A 20,601-nucleotide genomic window follows, 5' to 3' on the forward strand; every position below is an offset into this window, starting at 1 on the left:
TAGTCTCCAAGGGCTTCTGTATTCCTCTTCCTTTGCCCTCTTCACTGGTTCAAATGGGGTCCCTGGCACTGTTGCAGGAGATCCTCTTTTTGGACATGAAGGCAGTGGTGCTACTTCCTCAGACAGGGGCGCCGACTTCTACTCCAGGATTTTTGCTGTACCCAAGAACAACCAGGCTGACCTGAGGGGACTGTATGTTTGTTCCCTAGACCTCAAAGATGTGTACCTTCATGTCACATCTATTGGCTGCACCGGAAATTCCTGCGGTTTATGACAGTCTCGCCACTTCCAGTGCAGAGTGCTTCCTTTAGGCCTTAATTAGGCCCCTTGTGTGGTCACGGAGCTCATGAATGCGGTGGCCAGATTCCTTCGCCTGCAAGGCTGCTGCCTATACCCTCCTACCTGGACAACTTGCTGGTGAGGGCCAGCTCGCCCAAGGGTTGGTGCACTCCTGACAGCGTCTAGTGGGTGTTCTTGACAGCTAGGGTTCTCCCTCAACCACAGTAGTCGCAGTTGACCCCTGGCTCAGGATCTGGTGTTCCTTGGGGCGCACTGAGAAACTGCTGCCGAGTGTTACCCAATGGAAAGGCTCCAGTCCTTTGGAAGGCTGTTCTCCACTTTCTGCCAACTCGACCACCTCAGGATTGTGGTTCCAGCATTGTCTGGGCCTGATGGCGTGCATACTCAGTGATGCACGGCCACCTCAAGATGACTCGGTCAGCTCCTCCTGGCGACCATCTGGCGCCAGGAAAGTGTAGCACAATCGGACAGGCTCTCTAGCCCTGTTTCCAGATCTTCACTGGTGGCTGTTGGACTACAATGTGGCAATGAGATTCCCATTGACCCAGCCGCAGCTTACTCTGGTAGTGACAACCGATTCCTCCCTCTTGGGCTGGATGGGCTACCCCATATGGCTATTAGATTCATGGCGCATGGTCCAGGATGGAGGCCCTCCTGCATATCAATCTCCTGGACTTCAGGGCAGTTGGGCAATGCTATTCTGGTCGGGACCAACAATTCCACGACCATGTTCTACTTGAGCACGCAGGGCGTTGCCTGCTCTCCCTTCCTGTGCATGGAGGCGGTGCTGATCTGGGAGTGGGCTCTGTCCGAGGGGCTATGGATCCCGGTGGACCAGCTCAGCCCCCTCGGGTTCAACACCTACGAATGGGAGTTGCACATCAGCTGTTGCACCTATTCCAGAAATGGAAGTTTCTGGATCTGGACTTATTTGCGCTCTCTCCTGAATTTCCAAGTCCCCCTTCTTTGCTTCATAGACAGGGTTATCTGGGGGATGCGTTCAACTTTGCTGGCACAGCTGCAGGTGCTATTAGGTTCCTACTTCATTGCTCCAGTGGACTCTTCACAAGTGTCGAGCCTCGGTGGGCTGCAGCCTCATCCTGATTTCCCCCCAGCGGCTGTAGAGCTTGGTTCTCGGGACCTGCTGCAGTTGCACTTCCAGAGGCCTGTCCCATCTCCAGATTCCCAGCAGGGGCTTCCTGACGCAGAATGGTGGTGGAGCATCTGGACCTGGCCAGGCTGGCCTGCTCGGCCTGGCTCCTGATCAGCATAGACTGCACCACGCCCAGTTTTTAGACTACTGGGATATCATCCAGGAGCCCCTCCACAAATCTGGAACAGGTTCTCCCACTGGGCTTTGGACAATGCGCTGGCCTTTTCTGCACATCTGACACTCCGGCATCCAGGTAAATACCTGTTGCACCTATTTGGCAACCATTGGGGCCTACAAGAATTCCCTAGAGCACATTTGTTTTCACCAGCCAACACCAAGTGGTTAAGGCTCATCTCAAGGGGTTGTCCAGGCGGTTTATTCCGGTGCATAGGCCGCACCCTGTCTGGGACCTCAACGTGGTTCTTGCGGCTTTACAGAGTAAACCTTTCAAACTGATGGCCTTGGTGGACATCAGACTGACGCTCAAGGCAGTATTGTTGGTCGCGCCCTTCAGTGTCAGCATGCTTTAGGCTCTGTCATACGAGCCCTTCAGCACCTTCCACAATGACAAGGTCCACTCATCCAAACTTCTTTCCAGGCGATTGCCTCGCCATTCCATTTGAACCAGGAGATCTGCCTTCTGGTGTTTTTTCCGAGTTCAGTTGGAGGCTGAAGGAGCGTTGTATTTCTTAGATTTTAGAACAGTGCTAAAGTTTTCTCTTCCCAGATGACGTCTTTACGGAAGCTGGAGGCATTGTTGGTCACCTTTTGAGGGCTTGGCTACTGGCAATCCAGCTTCCATTGCCCGTTAGATGGTCCAGGCTATTTTGGAGGCTTGCGTGACAATGGGTAGACTGTTTCTGCAGGGATTCATGCCCATGCGGTCAGGGCAAGACTACGGCTGACGCCTTTCAGAGACACTGCTCCTGAGACGTCATTAGCAAGGCAACTATGTGGGCCACTTCGTCTGTGCTCTGTAAGCACTATTCAGTTTGGTCCGGTGTTTCTGAAGGACGTTTTTACTTAAGCATATGAGGTAGTTAGTCACAGCTCCACCAAATTGTCTTGTTCGGTGGAATCACCCACAAGGATGGAAGAAAGGGGGGTGGGGACTTATGAGCAGTTAATGTTACACACTGTAGTGACAATAGTACCCCTTTCCTCCCTACGTCCCAGCCACCTTCCCCCGCTAGTATGCCAGGGATTCAAATCAGCATTGCCAGGTGTTGGGGAGAATTATCAGAAATGTGCTAACTCCCTTCTACCTAGAGACCCCCAGCTCTATTTTCTGGACTTTTAATTTCTAACCTGGATAGAGTGAGACCTTTTTTTTTTTTCCCCACTCTCGCATGTATTTTTCTGTGATTTGATCTGTTTCTTTTGACTTTGGAGTCTGACAAACCCCATAGGCATCATCTTTACATTGACACCTAGCACCTTCAGTCCAGTGACACACGGAAGTCACTTAGATTTTCCAAATGTGTAACTACCTTCTCTTGATGAAACTGTTTCTAAGAGCAGTGAAATTGACTTTAATTGCATTCTGTAACTTTCTAGAACCAGCACACCCTATCTTACAATAGGGCGCTGGAGGGGTTACTTAGTATCCCCTTTGTTTAGTTTCTCATGTAACATTTTTTTACTTTTTCTGCAATTAATGGCATTTGGCAGGGGTGTACTTGTTCCTATATGTTTTTACCGCAAGCTGCAGCAACAGTAAGCCACCCATGGGTGCCCATTTTGTCAATGGCCCAGTTTGTGATTTTTTTCGCCTTGAAACACGTGTATAGGCGCGTTATAAATGCCATATCATACATCAGTCCTTGAGATTTACTCAGCGCGCCGAACTAGGTTTGGTCCCTTTGTTTTGTTTTAGGCGGGATTCACTAGTGAAGCCTGCCTCTGACTCCAGCGTGTCTGGCAGGAAGTGAGGGAGGTGCCCAAAACTCCCTGTGCTTAATCCCCTTGGTTACAGGAATGCACCCAAAGGTGATTGGCTGGCTGGCTTTCCTTCCAGGACAGCCACCCTACTGTGAGTGACAGCTAGGCTGCGAATGAATGGGAGAAACCTGCATAAAAGGTGAGGCTTTTTGATTGGAAAGCCGAGTCCATCACTGGACGAAGGAATCGGAAGAGAACTTGGAATGTACCAGTGATAAATCAATGTCCAGTGCCCTAGCTATGTCACCTGAGGGTGTAGGAAGTGTCTGTGTGCCATCCCAAATGGGTATGAAAAACAAAGTGTTTTGAAATGTATTTTAAAGTGTTACTTGTTTTGATCCCTTCCAAAGAAGGCTTATTGAACCGACTGTTAAATTAATAACTTCAAAACCAATAAAAAAAGTGACTGTAAAATCAAAACCAAAGACAAAAAACAGACTACCCGAACGCAGCAGACAACAGACAGTGCACAAATTTGGGGAAAAACACAGATCCACCAGAAGCCAAAAGCACTTGCAAAAAAATCACTGCAAAGTGGAAACCCGTAAAAACTGCAATGAACACCCAGGTTAACTTCCTCCAAAGATTTCTTCAAATGCCTTGGTAAAAGAAAACTGGATGCTGCCGAAGAGATTTCGGACGCAGAAATTCTGGAGGCAATCCAGGGCCTAGCCCCGGTCCCCAAAGTGAGGAAACTAGGAATCAACAATGAAATCAGGTCGCAACCGTCCCCGATGCCAGGGAACAATGATGAGGAAGCAAATACAACTGAACCTAGTGACCCAATAGCAGTCAACCGGGAAGTAAGCAAGGGGGACAACCTGGCGACGGAAAATAAATGCAGGAGCCCAAACTAAGCACCCACAAATTAGTGGGACCATTGATTTACCAACGACTTCTCCGAAATCAGAAGCCCTGGGCCGGCTCAACTATCTACCCCAAAGCCAGGGGAAGCAAGCAAAGGGGATAACCCGGCCACTGAAAATTAGGAGCCCAAACCCAGTACTCACAAGCCAGCGTGATCACTAACTCACCAACAACTTCCTCCTAAATTAGAAGCCCAGGGTTGATTCAACCATGCACTACCACAACGACCATTCTAATAGCATCAACCCCAAAGCAAGGGGAAAGGTCCCAAAGCAAAGACCAAGAAGAAGAGTTTTTAAACTCAATAACGAACATCATTCAACCTGTGAGCCCGCAAGACAAAAGGGATACTAGTGAAATCAACAGTCGCACCCAGATCCCCGCAAAAAAAGACCAGCACAGTGCCCCCCCTACAAAACCTAACCAGTCCCCCGTTTAACCAACCCCCTCAGCAGATGACGCAAGACTCCCTTCTATTTACGCCTGCCAAATGCAGAAGATGAAGTGAGGCCACCGCTTTCACCCAAAAAGAAACGCCTGGCAAAAAACCAGACATGCTAACAATTGTCGGCCATAGCACTCGCTCCCTTCTGTAAACTGTATGAGTCATTGAGCGAAACCCTAAAAGACCACACAACTCTGCTCGCCATGGCACATACTAAACTGATATTCCTGGAGGGATATGTAACTGCCATGGAAAAATCGACTTCAACCAAGAACACAGCACCAGCGGAGAGCCAACCCAAATGCAACTCGCCTGACCCTCTAATCCCTGAGACCGAAATCATCACAATTGGACAAACAACGAAGGGACGCAGGAGACCAGTCAAGTAGCTCCAGCAGTCAAATTCCCCTCACCTAAACTAAAACAGAGCCAGGGCAGCAACTTCACTCTATTCAACAGCACTACGAGAAAAGCGACGGGCCGGGTCTCTTTCATCCCAGAACCCTTAATCTTCAACTCTAGTTCGACACGGCCGAAGGCAAAGGCGTGAGTTGGGGTGTCTGCTTCTGCAAAGTCACCACCCAAAAAAGAACAAAAAAACAACAGGACAACCAAATTGTCCTAAAACTTAGTGCTCCTTCAAGTCCACTAAAAAGGCAGACAGCCATTCGTAGCAGCTTCACAATGCAAGCCAAAAGCGACTCCCAAGACCTAATATTTACAGGCTCAAGCGGCCCATCAAACCCCTCCATTGAAATCTCCAAGAATCAGCTGACACCGAGATCACTATCAGAGTTGAAGACTTCTTAAAGAACGTTGACGCGATGAACATCCCTCAGCGTCCAGAATTGGAGTCGGAAAAACAGATGGACCAAATACAAGCAAAAAGAAGCAAGTCACCTACAAGCGAGCGTACAGCAAGATGCAGGAGCACCTGCAAATCAAAAATAACAGGGCCAAAACAACTGAAAGAAAATCTTCCCCACAATACTGCTCACTCTCACAACTTACTGTCAAGTACCCGTGGAAAAAGAAACGATGGAAAGGAGCTGTCGACCCCCAAGGCAACAACCGCAAACTCAGTTACCTGACAGCAAAAGAACTCTGGTGAAAAGTAAACACTACGCCGAACGTGATAAAATAACAGGATCTAGAGTGAGAAAAACGCACACCCCCGCAAGACCAAAAAAACAGAAAACACTTCTTCGGGACTATTCAAAATGGAACAAACATCCTGGAATAAGGAATACACAACATTGAACAGAGGAATGATATTGCACATTTTCAGAAAGAGCCATGCACTAAAAGATCCGAGATTGGACGACCTCTTCTTGGTCGAGCCATACCACAAAAATGCAAAAGCCAAAGCCTTAGTGCATATAAGATCGGCACCAAACTTTTCTTTCAAAGAAGCCCAGAACGATCTGCACCACCGGGGCCTCCTGATAAATTGGTCCGACAAGAGCGATCAGGAAACACGAAAGCGAGAAAAGACAAGAAAATCCCCAGTAAGACGACACTACACATCGAGAACGGAGAGACAACACACAAGCGATGGCTCAATTCAAACCAAGAAGCAACCCACAACAACACTCCGAGTGAACAAGCACCAAAACAAATGTGCTCAGCACAGGGACCTCTGCAAACGACAAAGGGAGAAGAACCAAAGCAGACGGCTCTGGAAAGATGCCGAGAAAACTCCACCCCCCGCCCTTTCCAGAAAACAAAAGTCCAATAAGAACCAGGGAACTGGAAAGTATCTCGTCCAGCAAAAAAATGACATCGGAGAACTCTGACAAACCAAGCCAAATGAATTAACTTTGGGCCTGGCTGCCCAAAGCGCTCTCAAAAACAACAAAAATTGCAATCCGAGGCCCACGAAGTTGGGCCCAGGAAGAAGAGAGTAGAAGAACCAACGGAAGCTGCAGAGATCAACTTAAAAATAGGCTCATGGAACACATGCAGGTTTCAACACCTCACAAGAACAGGAGGAATTAAGCAAGTCAGTTCGACGTACTAGACCTACAGGAAACCTGGCTCACCAAAAAGCCGTTGAAAAACAAATGGCACACATTATTACATAGAGACCTTGATGACAATTGCCAGGAGAAAATCGCAACAGCACAAAAGATCACTCGGAAGTGACCGGCAGAAGAAAGAGGGGTCAAATGGCACAAACTAATGGTCACACGAGGCTTCTTCAACATGGCTCAATCCTTCCCAAATGCAAAAAGAATTTCAACGTGGGAATGAATGAAGCAGAAGGGGACAATAGACTACATTTTTGCGTCCGAAGAAATGTAGATGATATCATTTGATGTGATCCAGACTGCCGCAAGCGACCATAACCTCTTGCTAGCCACATGAAAATCCACGGGTGCAAACAAAACAATGGTCATAGACATGGAAAGTAACAGGCAAGGCAACCATCTCAGATTGACGGCAGAAAGAATAGACCAGCTGACGTCAAAATATGAACGTATCAGATCAAGTGTCGATTACCAACCTCTCTTGTCCCTACAAAGCAACGACTAAAAGGAACAGGATGACGGGGTCTGAAAAAACCCACCAATATGACAAACCGGTGGTGGCAAAACGAGCAGTAATCGGACGCCTAAAAAGGCGGGTGAAAAACTGTAGTTCAGAAGACCTCAAACACAAACTGAGTAGAAACAAGGAAATAATCGTGGATTAAAAGCCCCTGCGCGATACTGTACCAAAACGACAGACAATGCTGAAAAATGGAGCCGGGAAATATGCATGAGAATTTTGGAAGCTGATGAAACTGACGGGAGCCTCTAACAGCCCTCCTACGAACATCAGCGAAGAGAAATGGCAGGAATACTTCGAATCTTTGTTTCAAGCACCATCCAACTCGGAAAATCCTCTGAGACGGCCAAGATCCGCCATGGATGGAAGTCTCAGACGAAGAGGATATAACAGAAATTTTACAAAAACTGAAAACTTCCAGAGCCGCAGGACCCGGTGGAATCACAAACCTAGATCTAAAAATCTTCCCGAATAACTAGACTCCGTTCATCAGCAGGGTGTTCAGCAACTGCTCAAATACAAGATTAATCCCGAGATCCTGGACAACGGCAATGGTCGTCCCAATCTATAAAAAAAAGTCGATAGGTCAGATCCATGCAACTACAGACCAATCGCTTTTTTGGATACAATCGGGAAAATTTACGGGACGCTATTGCTAAAAGAAATTCCATGATTGGGCAAAGATAACACCATGTGCGGACCCCTTTCAAGCCGGATTAAAAAAAAACTCACCTCAACAGTCAACATTATTCTGCTCAGCATAATTGAGAGCAAAACACTCGAAGGCACATCTAGAGCATTTCTTGCGTTTATAGACCTATCGCAAGCTTTTGACTTGTTGGAAATGCTGGGCGAAGCTCAAAGCGTGGAGCTGTCCGGAAAATATTCTTGCACCAGTAAAAGCCTTACACAAGGGCACAACAATGAGGGTAAAACAATCAAAACGGTTTACTGTCGGCAGAAATACCAAAGTACTGAGGAGTGAAACAAGGCTGTCCTCTGTCCCCGGCACTATTCACGGCGTTCATTGGCGACTTGAAAGACTCAAGCCAAGCTGTCAGAGCATTCCCCCCCCCCAAAGAATTGGTGGCGACCCAGTGCAACGATTGCTATACGCTGACATCACTCTGGTGGACAGAACCGAGATTGGACTACAAAGGCAGCTGAACAACCTAGAGTACATCGAGCAGGCTAACCTGCTGATAAACGAAGCAAAAACAAAGGTCCTCATTCTGGACCGTAACCAGAGAAGATCCAAAATCTTCCACTGGAACTTGGAAAAAGTCACTGTTGAAACTGTCACAAACATCAGATACCTGGTGCAATGATTGACAGTACAACCTCAGAGAAGAGCATGCAAAAGGAACTCTGGAAGAAAGTTTGCTCCCTGACAACACAGGCCAGAGTCCTGGACAAAAGATATGGCCGCTTCTCCCTGATACCACCACTTACGTTTTACAAAGCTAAAGTGGTCCCCGCCCTAACATACGGTGCTGATGCCATGCCAATTATTCCAATTAACATCTGCCAAAAACTGGAGGGCTTTTTCTGGAAAGCAGTCCTGAACCTGCCAAAATTGACGGACGCTATCAGAAGAGAGCTAGGCCTCACCTCCCTAAAAGCGACGGGGGAATTCTGCAGCATCTCTCTGTTCAGGAAAACCGTTCTCCCAGATGCACTACCTCTTTATAAACTAATAGATGCTGAAATTAAAGAAGGAAGATGCAAGATGATATCAAACTGGGCAACTCAGAAAAGAGCCCAGCTGGAGTACATTGCATGCACGAAAGAGGACTTAATCCAGAACCCCACAAAAATTTCAAAAACTGGCGGAAGCGGACTGGATCGCTAATCAGGAAAACGTAAACAAGCTCCTGATCCATCTCCCACCCGTATCAAAGAAATTACATGATGCAATGCAGCTGCTGCGAAGATTCCCAAACAAACTGATGCGCAAACTTTAAGAGCATGCTTGAATTTGCTGCTTACAAATGAGATTCCTTTTGTAAGAGGCCAATCAACCACCAAAACGTGCCGGTTATGTCAGAAAACTGACGAGACCGAGACAGTGAGACACTTGCTACTCGTCTGTCCGGCTATCCAACAGATCCGACAAGCATACCTACATCCACTACTAGAAACTTACATCGTGAGTGAAGAGGTATGGTGGCAACGACTAATGAGCAGCCAAAAAACATCTTGGTCAATTGCTACAGTGAAGATCTTGCAAGCCTCTCTAACTCAATGCAGCAAGGCAAATCTCAACAACGCCATTAAGCCAGAATAACGTGTTAACAACAGTGACAGGAAACCAGGAACTCAGAATTCAGAAAAACAAACTTTTTGTTAAATCAAGTTAACTTGATATATACAAATAAAAAAAAATAACTTCAAGAAACCTTGTATATAAGTGTTTACAGCTCAAATTGACCCCTCTTGAGATGAGCCTAGGCTGATCACTTTACCAACTTGTGTAGTACATGCTTATACCAAAGGTTGGGTAAACTATTGCCAAGAGGACAAGGCTGGTGCAGTCTCCCACAGGGTACTGCATACAATCTTGCCTAACACCAGTTATTCAAGCATCCGATATGTAAAAAGGGAACTGAGGTGAGGTGCCGGAGGGCATGGTCTTGGGGGCATTCCTAAGGCCGTGCACGCTAGGGGTAGCTCATATTTCACTGCCAAAGCTTCCAAAGGAAGCTGCCAAAGGAAAGGGGACAGAGGACTAAGAGTACTCAAGTCCCTACAGTGAGTAAGTTTAATTTCCTGTAGAGTGCTGGATCAGAAGCTAACGGCTTCTGACTGTGAGGCTAGCTGATACTGGCTTGATGGTCAATGATTGCTGGGTTTATGTTCGCTTTTCTGGTTGTACATGCTGCTTACCTGCTCTTTTTTATTTTTTATAATAAAGTAGTCTGTTAATCTTAGTTTCTTTCCCCCTCCCTCAGGGCACCGGTGCTGGTGGCTCTCGCTCTCATCGAGTGTGGAATGAAGTATGAGGATGCTGTTCAGTTTATAAGACAGTAAGTATGTTTTGTACAGCACCTTTGGTAGTGCAGACACTGATTGTTTCCACCATGTTACCAGCAAGTCATAGGGTATGCTATTTGTTCAGACATGTACGAGCACGTTTTAGCGTATTCCACAATTAAATGCATGTGTTCTCGATCAGTTACTTATATTTTTCTGTCCAATTTTATTAGCATGTTGGTGGGCCACAACCGATAAGGATGCCTGGTGCTGGGTGTATCTTAGTACAAGCTCACATTTCGAGTACCTTGATGGCTTCACCCTCCCCTGCCTATGGAACATCATACTCGCCATCATATTTTTCTAAATCATATCTGTAGTTTTCCCTCTGAGTAGTGTTCTGGCTAGGCCTGTGTTACCATCAAAGGGCAAACTGTGCTTGTTACTTTGAGCTGGTTTCTTTCGCAGGGGGCTTTTTTGTTTTTATAAAAAAGAAAAAAAGGCTGTATGAATTGGCTTTTCTCAATTTTATTTGTTATGGTGCTAATAAACGTCCTTGACAACTGGGTGTACTAGCTTGCCCAGGCCCATGCCCTCTACCACCTACAGCCCCTGGTGTTCTGGCTAGAATGTTTTCATTGTTTGAAATGAAAGTTGCAGAGGTTTACTGGTTTAATCCAAGGCTTGATTGTGGCTCTGTGTTCTGCCTCGAGTCTCAAGTCCAGGATATCCCATGGGTGGTGCCCCCTGTTGTCATAGAAAGCACCCCTTCTCTGTTGAATATCTCTATCTATCTGTCTCATTTTTTCCTGCCATACTTGTCGGAAGCATAATCGTGAAGTTCCTTGGCTTTTATAATTAACAAAAAAATCCTTTCTCCAACCCTGCGTCGAAGATCGCCGTCGGTACTCGAGAACGAGGAAGAACAGCCGTCGAGACTACACAACAGATTTTGGGCCTGTGCAAGTAGGGAGAGTGTGGGGGTCGATATACACACACACGTTTCCTACAAATACCCGCCGCTGCCAGATATTGACATATGGAGAGTACTCACTTTAAATTCTGCCTGAAGTGCAACCGTAAGTTTCCCTGGGTAGACAAACCTAATACCTGTAACCTGTGTCTTCCAAGGGACCATCCCGAGGCAAATTGTAGAGCTTGTAAGCTCTTCAAAGCCAAGACACTCAAGGACTGCTCGACCAAGCGTTGGGCCCACTACGCCAGGCAACTCGAGGCCTTGGACGCAGTGGGTTCCTTCAGAGATGGCAACAACACCGCCCTATCGGATGATGAGGGCACAGGGGTGTCGCTGGGCACCCACGTGCAATCCCCCGACCTTGGAGGACTGACCGGCGGTTCAGTTATGGGGACATCACTCAGAGGCAAGAGCGCAACACACACCTCTTCCACCAAACACACTAACCCCGCCAAAGATTCAACTCGTGTTTCGAGGGGTCGACATAAGAAGACAGAGCGGTCTGCTGATTTGGTGTCCTCTGGGCGTTCCAGGTCAGTCGCCTCATACACAGCAACCATCCACGCTTGCTAAAAGTGCCACATTACCAAAAGTCACTGAGGCATCGTCAGAAGACGAATCCGACCTCTTCCCCCAAGTAGCACGTTTGACAGCTATTCCTGTAGTTCGTTCGACGTCCGCTTCCGAGATTCAAGGCCCCCCCCTCTTCCTAGACTCCCGAATCTCAGGATTCCACCTCCGATTCTCGACGCCAAGCGTCGAAAGATTCAGGAAACCCCAAAGGGTCAGGAAAACATTCCTCTACACATGGGAAAGGGGAAAAACAACATAAAAGCCCCTGAACACCAGGTTCAGAAGGAGAAACGCAAAGAAAGAGCAAGGGTCCTGACCCTGTCACCAAGGGAAAGTTGGTCCCTCCCCCTACTCGGGGAACAGAGATAAGTAAGGAACCGCATCAGGAGAGGGTCGTCCCCAGTTCAAGACAATGGGACTCGGAGGACATTGATGGTGATGAGGATGATGTCCTTTTTTGTAGATTTCTACGAAAGACCCACATTTCTTCTGTAGCTATCAGAGTACTCCAGCTACCTGTGCCCCTTGGGGATCCAAAGACCCTCAACCTCCTACTGAAACTCCAGTTCAGGGGTTGATTTCAGACCCTTTTAGTGTTGAACCTTAACAGCAGTATGGTGAGTAGTTGGAAATAAAAATGCCTGACGACCAGACTGGGGTCGATTACTATGGAGACGATGAGGACCAGGAGGAGGAAGACGAGGCGGAGGCCTATAGTCAAGACTACCCTATTCCCTGGGACCAGCTACCCAAGGTTTCTCCAGAGGTCAAGAGGGGCCGCGGTAGGGGGAGAGACAGCCCAGGTAGAGGCGCTATGCCTCCCAATAAACAGCAGTGACGTTCCACTCCACTCCTCCGGTCCCATGCATCCCCAGTAGGGGGTACATTTCCATCTTCACCCACGCATGGGAAGCGATCACTTCGGAGAGATGGGTGTTGTCCACAGTGTCTGCGGGATACTGTATAGAGCTATTGGAACGCCCCTGCAACCATCCTCCAAGACAGAAGATACACTCCTTTGAGCACCAAAGAATCTTCCTCGATGAGATTGTCATTCTTCTTGCAAATGACGCAATAGAACTCATCCATGGCAACCAGGTAAACAAGGGTATTTATTCAACTTCCTTGTGCCAAAAAAAAATCTAACGATGCGCCCAGTATTAGACTTGCGCCCTACAAACAAGTATGTCAAGCCACTAAAATTCCACATGACTACACTCCAGGAAGTAATCCCACTACTAAAAAGGAGATTACATGGCAACATTGGATATGAAAGATGCCTATTTTCATTTCCATGTTCCCAGCGCACAGAAGATTCTTGCGTTTCAAGGTAGACAGCCAGCACTACCAGTTCAAGGTGCTGCCCTTCGGAATAGCCTCGGCTCCAAGGTTATTCACCAAGGTACTGGCGGTGGCGCACCTACGCAGGGACGCAATCCCAGTGTACCCTTACCTGGACGACTGGCTCATCACAGGGGAAACCCCCGTAATTTGAATCCGTTGCTGCAAATTCCTCTATCAGTCCGGTCGCCAGATAAGGGTGCGCAAAGCGATGTTTGCTAGGCATCGGGCATTTACCTGGTTCTTCATGCGCATCTGCAACCCATGCAGGAATGGTTGGCAAAACAGTGGTCCCAGGCAAATGGGCAGTGGGACGATCTAGTGGTTGTTTCACCAACACTAGTACAGAGTCTTTGCTGGTGGACAAGAGATAATCTTACAAAGGGGAAACCCTTTTACGATCCAGAAATACAAGCCGTCACAACAGATGCGTTCCTGTCAGGGTGGGGAGCTCACCTCCTTCACCACACAGCTCAGGGTCTCTGGTCTCACACAGAATCAGATCAACCTGCTAGAACTTCTGGCAGTCTTCAGAGCGCTTTGGGCGTTCAAACCCCACCTATCCAACCTGTCATGCAGATCCTTACAGACGGCATGGCTGCAATGTTTTACATACAAACAAGGGGGCACTCGTTCGCCAAATCTGTCCAAGCTTGCCCAGAAAATATGGAGATGCGCACTCAGACGTAAAATTTACCTGTCATCCGAACATGTTCCAGGGGATCTCAATTCACTAGCGCTTTGAGCAGAGATCCCCTCCCAGAGGAACACGAATGGCGTCTACACGAAGTCAAAGATCTCTAGACCTGTTCGCCACAAGCGAAAACAGGCAATGCCCAGACTTCGCAATGAATTGGTCAGGGATGTTTGCCTACGCTTTTCCACCAACCCCCCCTGATAAGGAAGGTGGTCAACAAGATTCACAGGGAAGATGACTTTCATCCTAGTTGCTCCTATGTGGTCGACACAACAGTGGTTTCTACACCTTTGCAAACTGGCGATGTGCGACACCATCATACTGCCGTGCTGGTACAATCTACTCACAGCGGAGAGGACAAACCGTGCATCCACAATCCAACTCGAACTTGGCAGCATGGCTCCTGAAGTCAGAGTTCGGCCATCTCAATTTACCCGAGAGATGCATGGATATCTTGAAAGAGTCTAGAAAACCTAATACAAGACACTTACTTTGATAAGTGGAAAAGATTCGTTATTTGGTGCCAGAATAAACCAATCAATCACATTGATTGCACTCCTTCCAATATTTTCACCTATATGCTCCACCTACTGGATGCAGGGTTGGTATTTAATTCACTCAAGGTACACCTGGCGGTGTTGTCGGCCTACACCACCTCCCATAACAAAGTGTTATGGTGGAAAGTGCCAGTGGTCAAAGCCTTCATGGAAGGGGTAAAGATACTCCACCCTCCAATTTCTAACCTTACACCAGGTTTGGACCTTAATGTGGTGCTTGCTAAACTCATGGGTCCTCCATTTGAACCCATGTATAAAGCTAGTCTCAAACACCTGACTTAGAAAAACTGCCTTCTTAGTAGCCATTACATCCATAAGAAGGGTCAGTGAAATTCAGGCTTTCAGTGCAGGATCCTTTCTTTACTTCTTCCAAGAACCCAAAAGCTCTGCTAAGGTGAAACTCCACACACTAGATGTGAGGAGAGCGGTCCTCTACTACGTAGACAAGACCAGGCCAATAAGAAAGATCAACTGTTCGTCTCCGTAGCTCTAGGCAGAGGAGATCGCGTCTCTAAAGGTGCCATCTCTAAATGGATAGTCGGATGCATCCAATTGTGCTACTCCCTTTCAGACAAAACACTGCCTTTTACACCAAGGGCCCACTCCACAGGAGGTACTGCGGCCACTCTGGCTTTCATTGCAAATGTACCCCTTGATACCATTTGCAAAGCAGCTACATGGAGCTCTATTCACCTTTACTCAGCACTACTGCATTGGCGCTCATTACAAGACAGAAACTCAAGTTTGAGAAGCGGTTCTAAGACATTTGTTCGCTCATGACCCTTCTCACATCCCACCTCCTAACACTGCTCGCTAATCTATGCACAGCATGGGATCTAAGCTGATTCTCCAAGCCTCAGAAGGGATACATTACTCACCGTAATCGTATTTCTGATGCTTGTATCTGCTTAGATTCACATGCGCCCGCCCTTTCCCTCTGAGAGAAGGCGCATGGATGCTTGTAGTCTTATCTAGTCTTGTAGTCTTACCTTGTACTGCACTTGCCCCTTCCCCTTGCGCTTACCTTGTACTGCACTTGCCCCTTCCTCTCCCCTTGCGCTTACCTTGTACTGCACTTGCCCCTTCCCCTCCCCTTGCGCTTTGTCCCTTCCCCCTTCCCCTGCGCGATCTGAATGAAACCTGGCCTAGTAGGATCGTTGTCTGTCTTCCCCCGTTTCCCCCTCCCTGCCTCGTCGCGCCTTGAAACACTTGAAACGCTTGTGTATAGGCGCGTTACAAATGCCATAGATCATATCATATATCTTATCTGCTTGGATACTCTGTACTCGCGCTACTTCTCATGCTACCTCATGTCAGAAAAAATACAATCTGAGGGTCCTACACTCGTGAGGGATCATGGGTACAGTGGACGTCACACTAGTGATAGTATTATTGGCATGCCCTATTTCGACCCTCCCCTTTCGAGTTTCGAAAAACAGTAATTCTCTGCAGCTTCCACTAGATGTCGGCCTATGCACAGCATGTGAATCTAAGCAGATACAAGCATCAGAAATACAATTACGGTGAGTAATGGATCATATATCCTGCTGTGCATATAGTCTGACATCCAGTGGTCACCGCGAAGTATTGCATCTTGTCTTTCGAGAATCGAAAGGGGATGTCAACATGGGCGTGCCTGTAACACTATCCCTAACCTGATGTGTAGTGTACCCAAAAGCCCTCACACGCGTCGAGGTCCCACGGATTGTTTTTTTGCACCCAGCATACTGGTCCCCTTATGCCGAGCTCGTCCAGAGAAATTGCTTTTGTTCTCTTGGACCTTTGGTCGTAATATATATTAAGTTATCACTATTACCCTACCATCCCTTCCATCGACGGCTGTTCCAGTTTTCCGCCGAAGATGGTCCACGGATCTTTGAAGGACAGGGTCTGGTCGGCGCTGCCAGCCTACACAGTAGGGAGTGAGGCCGGGATGGACACTTCCCTCTGAGTACCTTTCCCCTTCCTCTTTGTTCTCTGGGTCTATTCGTGTGAGATCCCAGGAGCAGATGATTAGCCCACCAGATCCTCCTATCCAGTTCACCCAGCAGTCAAATTGAACAACTGCGGAGTTGACCGGGGGGGGAAAGGGGAAGGAGAAAATAACAAACTGACAAGGTTCTTCTGATTCTCTTCTGCTTCTACGACTCAGAACACTGGAAACCCTGCAAAACTCTGCATTAATTTAGTGTTACAATAGAATTTCCTCAAACTTAAACCATTCTTTTCCCAACCCTCTCCTGTCTGCCTCTGCTGGGAGGCTATTTTAAAGATGAAATTTCTTATAGTCATGTCCCTTCCATTTACGGATGACTGAACTCTGTTCCTTACTCAGGTATGCAACTTTTGCCTTGCACCTCAGAGTTGTTACTTGTAACTTTTTAAAATGGAAAATAACTGTTCAACTGTTGCGTAGTAGTTTTCTTAACCCGGTATTCCTTCACTGTCTTTAAATTTGTCTTTAGCTTTTTCCCAAAAAATTACCAACTCCTTACAAAAACTGCACTATTGAAATATTTATTTTTCCTTGCTGCTTCGTTCTGCTGCTGTTTACATATTTACTTAGATAAGCTTTGCAATTGATTCAATGACTTTGAAAATACCTCCTATAACGTCAGCTTCCTGACTTGTCACGAACTCCTGAAATTCCTTGTTCAAAGCGCACACGCGAACTGCCAGCAAGCTGCGCCTGCATTTACATGGGAACGCGAAGCAGCAAATGTACTACGCTCTTGAGATTTCGTTGGCACAGCTGACAGGAATTCCCTCTGCGCCACACAGCTTACGTCTCACTACCGATGCTCTCCTTCACGCAGTTTGATGCTTTTCTCTAACGCGTCCATTTCATTACACGACGCAAAGACAAGCATTGCAATGCCGTAAAAACTAAAAGGCGCGCGCCAGAAATAACTTTTCTTTTACACGTGCAACACTTCAATATGGTTGTCAACAAATATTTACAGATTACAAACTTTCAACAGTTCATACATTTCTGACTTTTCTTCTGACCTTCTATATACAGATCTCCATTAATAGATTTTCGTGCAATTGTCTTTTGGCAAATTGTAAAACTTTTTCCTAAAAAGGCACTTATCTGGACTCGGTCTCTGAATTCGCTCTGTTGAAATATCTTCTTGGTTGAGTGGTTTTCCAACTTGTTTCTTCTGTCTTCTATGGAGCGCTTGAGCACTGCAACCTATCCTGAGCTGAACTTGAATGAAAGGCAGTTTAGAACCTCATTAGAGGTTCTAAACTACATCATAATAGACTCTGGCTGATCATTGCTTATCAGGAAGTTCCCCATCTTGAACTGGGAGAATGACAGGCTAACATGAAGGTCAAGGAATTTATAGGAATTTAACTTGTATACACTCAACCTGAAACTGCATAAATGAAGCCTTCATAACCCAGGAACCTGACAATTTGTCAGTTTATTTTCTCAGCTATGTAGAGGACTCCATTTAGGCTTTGTCCTGTTTGCATGGCCAAATCCCCTTGGATGGATAAACGCTGTGTAACCGGTGTTAACCCCTCAATCCCGTTGTCGTTTTGTGCAGCTTGCAAGCTCCTGCACCCGAAAACTTTGAAGGAGCGCTGTGTTAAGTGGTGGGCGGCCTAGAGAATGTTGCAGGCGGAGTCTGGTTCTCCCGCTGCCACAACCGCCGATTGTGACGAGGGGTTGAGTGACGAATTAGCCTCTGATTCGAAAGGCGATTGACTTCTAGGCAGAACACGCTTGATCCGTCTAATCTGGCAAGTCCTAGGTCCTGCTAGGCAAGTCCTAGGTCCTGCTAGGGGGAATGTACACCCCGGCGACATAGAGGCACATGTTCCCCACTAAAGACACAACCCCAGGGACGTCTTTCACTAAACAGTCGTAGCGGTACATAGCACCAACGGGCACTCTGAAAGCTTGCCCGCGGAGCGTCTGGATCATTTCTGCAGATTCTCACAAAGGTCTCATCGAAACCCATGGATTCGTCGAAACCTAAGGATAGGCTGAAGAATTTACTGTAACCTATGGAAAGGCCTACAGATAAAAGGACACGCATCAACGGACGGAACACCGAAAGACCTTTCGGACGCTCCTGAAGGGATTTCTTCAGCGTTGAAGAAAAAATATCGACGTTTTCAAACAGAGGATCCACTAGATGAGCCCTTTCCTCCCCTGTATCGATCTGGTTCATCCGTTTGGACCAGAAGAAAATTTGAAGGGTGTATGGACAGGCTAGAGAGATTTGTAGAACTCTGAGAGGTCCACACTCAAGAGGTCTAGGGAGGAAAAACCCCTCGATCTAAGATGCCGAGGGTCTTTGACCCTATTCAAGATGAGGAAGAGGAGGAATAGATGTATGACCTCGCTGAGGAGGAGGCTCAAAATGAAGATTCCTTTATTGCCTGAGGTCTATTTAGAACCCACTGAAGGTTAGGGGGTAGACCCAGACTCCATTAATATTCAGTCACCCACTCCAACTCCAGATCCTTGTGCCTGGAATCCCCTCCAACCACCACCACCACCACTAGACGGGCCTCCCGGTGGACGATCAAATGGCTTTCAATGCCTTATTGAGGAAAGCAGCGGAACACTTCAACATTGATACTCAGGAAGCCATTCCAGAGGCTGACTTTGTGGAGGACATTTTGAAAGAAAAATCTCCTTCCAGCCAAGCTATTTCTCTACTAAATTCAATTATAAAGGGGTTGGCTCCTTCTTTATTAACACCTGCACTTACTAGAGTAGTGAATCGGAGAGTAGAGCAGTTTTTTCGACCCTTCCCCCTCTGACCCTCTACATCAGGGGTCATTCTACTCCAGATTCATTGGTTGTTACAACTACCAGGAAAAGAGCAGGGGTTCCCCTATCCACTGGCAAGGCACCCCCTGACAAGGAATGTAAGGGACTTTACGCTTTGGAGAAAATGATCACTGCGGCAGCAGCTTACTCCACTCGCATCTCCAACAATACACTGTTAGCCAGCAATGCTGATGTCCAATGGACCAAGCTAGAGGAAGGCCTTTAAGAAGTCCGAGCCTGTCTGCTCTCAACAGTGACTGAGGGCAGGCAAGTTAACCAAAGTATGCTAAAAAATACTTAAGATGCAGCAGAAATGTCCGGAAGGTCTTTGGCTCAAGGTACCCTCCTGAAAAGGCACGCAGAGCTAAGAAACTCTGGGTTCAAGCCAGAGACACAAGCTTCACTTATAAATAAGCCAGTTGAGGATACTAATTTATTTGGAAAGGCAGTGGATAAAGCCCTCGACTGCAAAAAAGGAGCATGACCACCTTGACTCTGGATCAGATCACTCAGACCTTCACAAAGAAGGGGGAGCGGGAATAGATGTTAATTTCGTGGGCAACTATTCCCTCAAACAATACACCTCGGGAAATAACTGGTCCCCCAAGGAACCAGCAGCTACAACACCCCATACTCCACAAGGGGGCAACGACGCAGTGAAGGAAGGGGCCGAAATTCTACCCCTCGTGGCTCTCCGGCCTCAGGCCTGAAATGACTGCCGGTTCCCCTCCCATGCATCCCCGGTCGGGGGCCGGCTAACGTTTTATTCGAGCATGGGAGGGAATAACTACAGATCAGTGGGTGTTAAAGACTGTCGCCCACGGGTACTGTATAGAATATAGCCAGACCCCACAGTTCAGACGGCCACAAGCAAGAAGAAAGACGCCTGACGCCAGAACATCTGCGAATCCTGCTACAAGAAGTCAACTGTTAGGGAGAATGCTCATAAATCTGTAATTCCTGTCTACCTTGGAGACCACCAGCTCTTTTGCTGAACTTTGGGACTCTGTACTTTCATTCTGTTTGTTTTCTGTTTTTCTTTTGGTTATGGAGTTTTAGATAACTCCATGGGCATCTTTTCATTTGTCATCCAGTACTCTCGGTGCAGTGACACAGGGATGCCTTTTAGGCTGTCCCAAGGTTTAAATACCTTCTCTGGGATAAACTACTGTTTCCCAGAGCAAGTAAAGTGAAATTGAAATATGACATTTATAACACGCCTATACAGAAGTGTTTCAAGGCGCGACAAGGCAAGGGAGGGGGGGGGGCGGGCAGAGGGAAGAAAACTATCTTACTAGGCCAGGTGTCATTCAGATCACAAGGGGGGGTGGGGGGAGTGGGAGGGGAAAGTGCAGTACATGGGATAATGAGCAAGATAAATAAAAGAATGGCCAGCAGGTGGCAAGTGCACACAACGTTCTGGTGAGGGGACC

The 20,601-nt window shown here is 47.3% G+C and overlaps 1 protein-coding gene across 3 annotated transcripts in view; it reads left to right on the plus strand.

The window, feature by feature from the left end:
• The window catches only part of PTP4A2 (protein tyrosine phosphatase 4A2), a 377,282-nt gene that overhangs the window by 265,598 nt on the left and 91,083 nt on the right, over positions 1 to 20,601 (plus strand). For 2 of the 3 annotated variants that reach the window (XM_069622499.1, XM_069622498.1), the window contains one exon: positions 10,208 to 10,282. The exons of the other annotated variant lie outside the window; for it this stretch is intronic. In XM_069622499.1, the coding sequence (XP_069478600.1) occupies positions 10,208 to 10,282 (75 nt within the window). The remainder of the gene's footprint in view (positions 1 to 10,207; positions 10,283 to 20,601) is intronic. 3 annotated transcript variants of the gene reach the window in all.

Source organism: Ambystoma mexicanum, chromosome 11 (genome assembly GCF_040938575.1).
Source record: "Ambystoma mexicanum isolate Mex_15411 chromosome 11, UKY_AmexF1_1, whole genome shotgun sequence".
NCBI lineage: Eukaryota > Metazoa > Chordata > Amphibia > Caudata > Ambystomatidae > Ambystoma > Ambystoma mexicanum.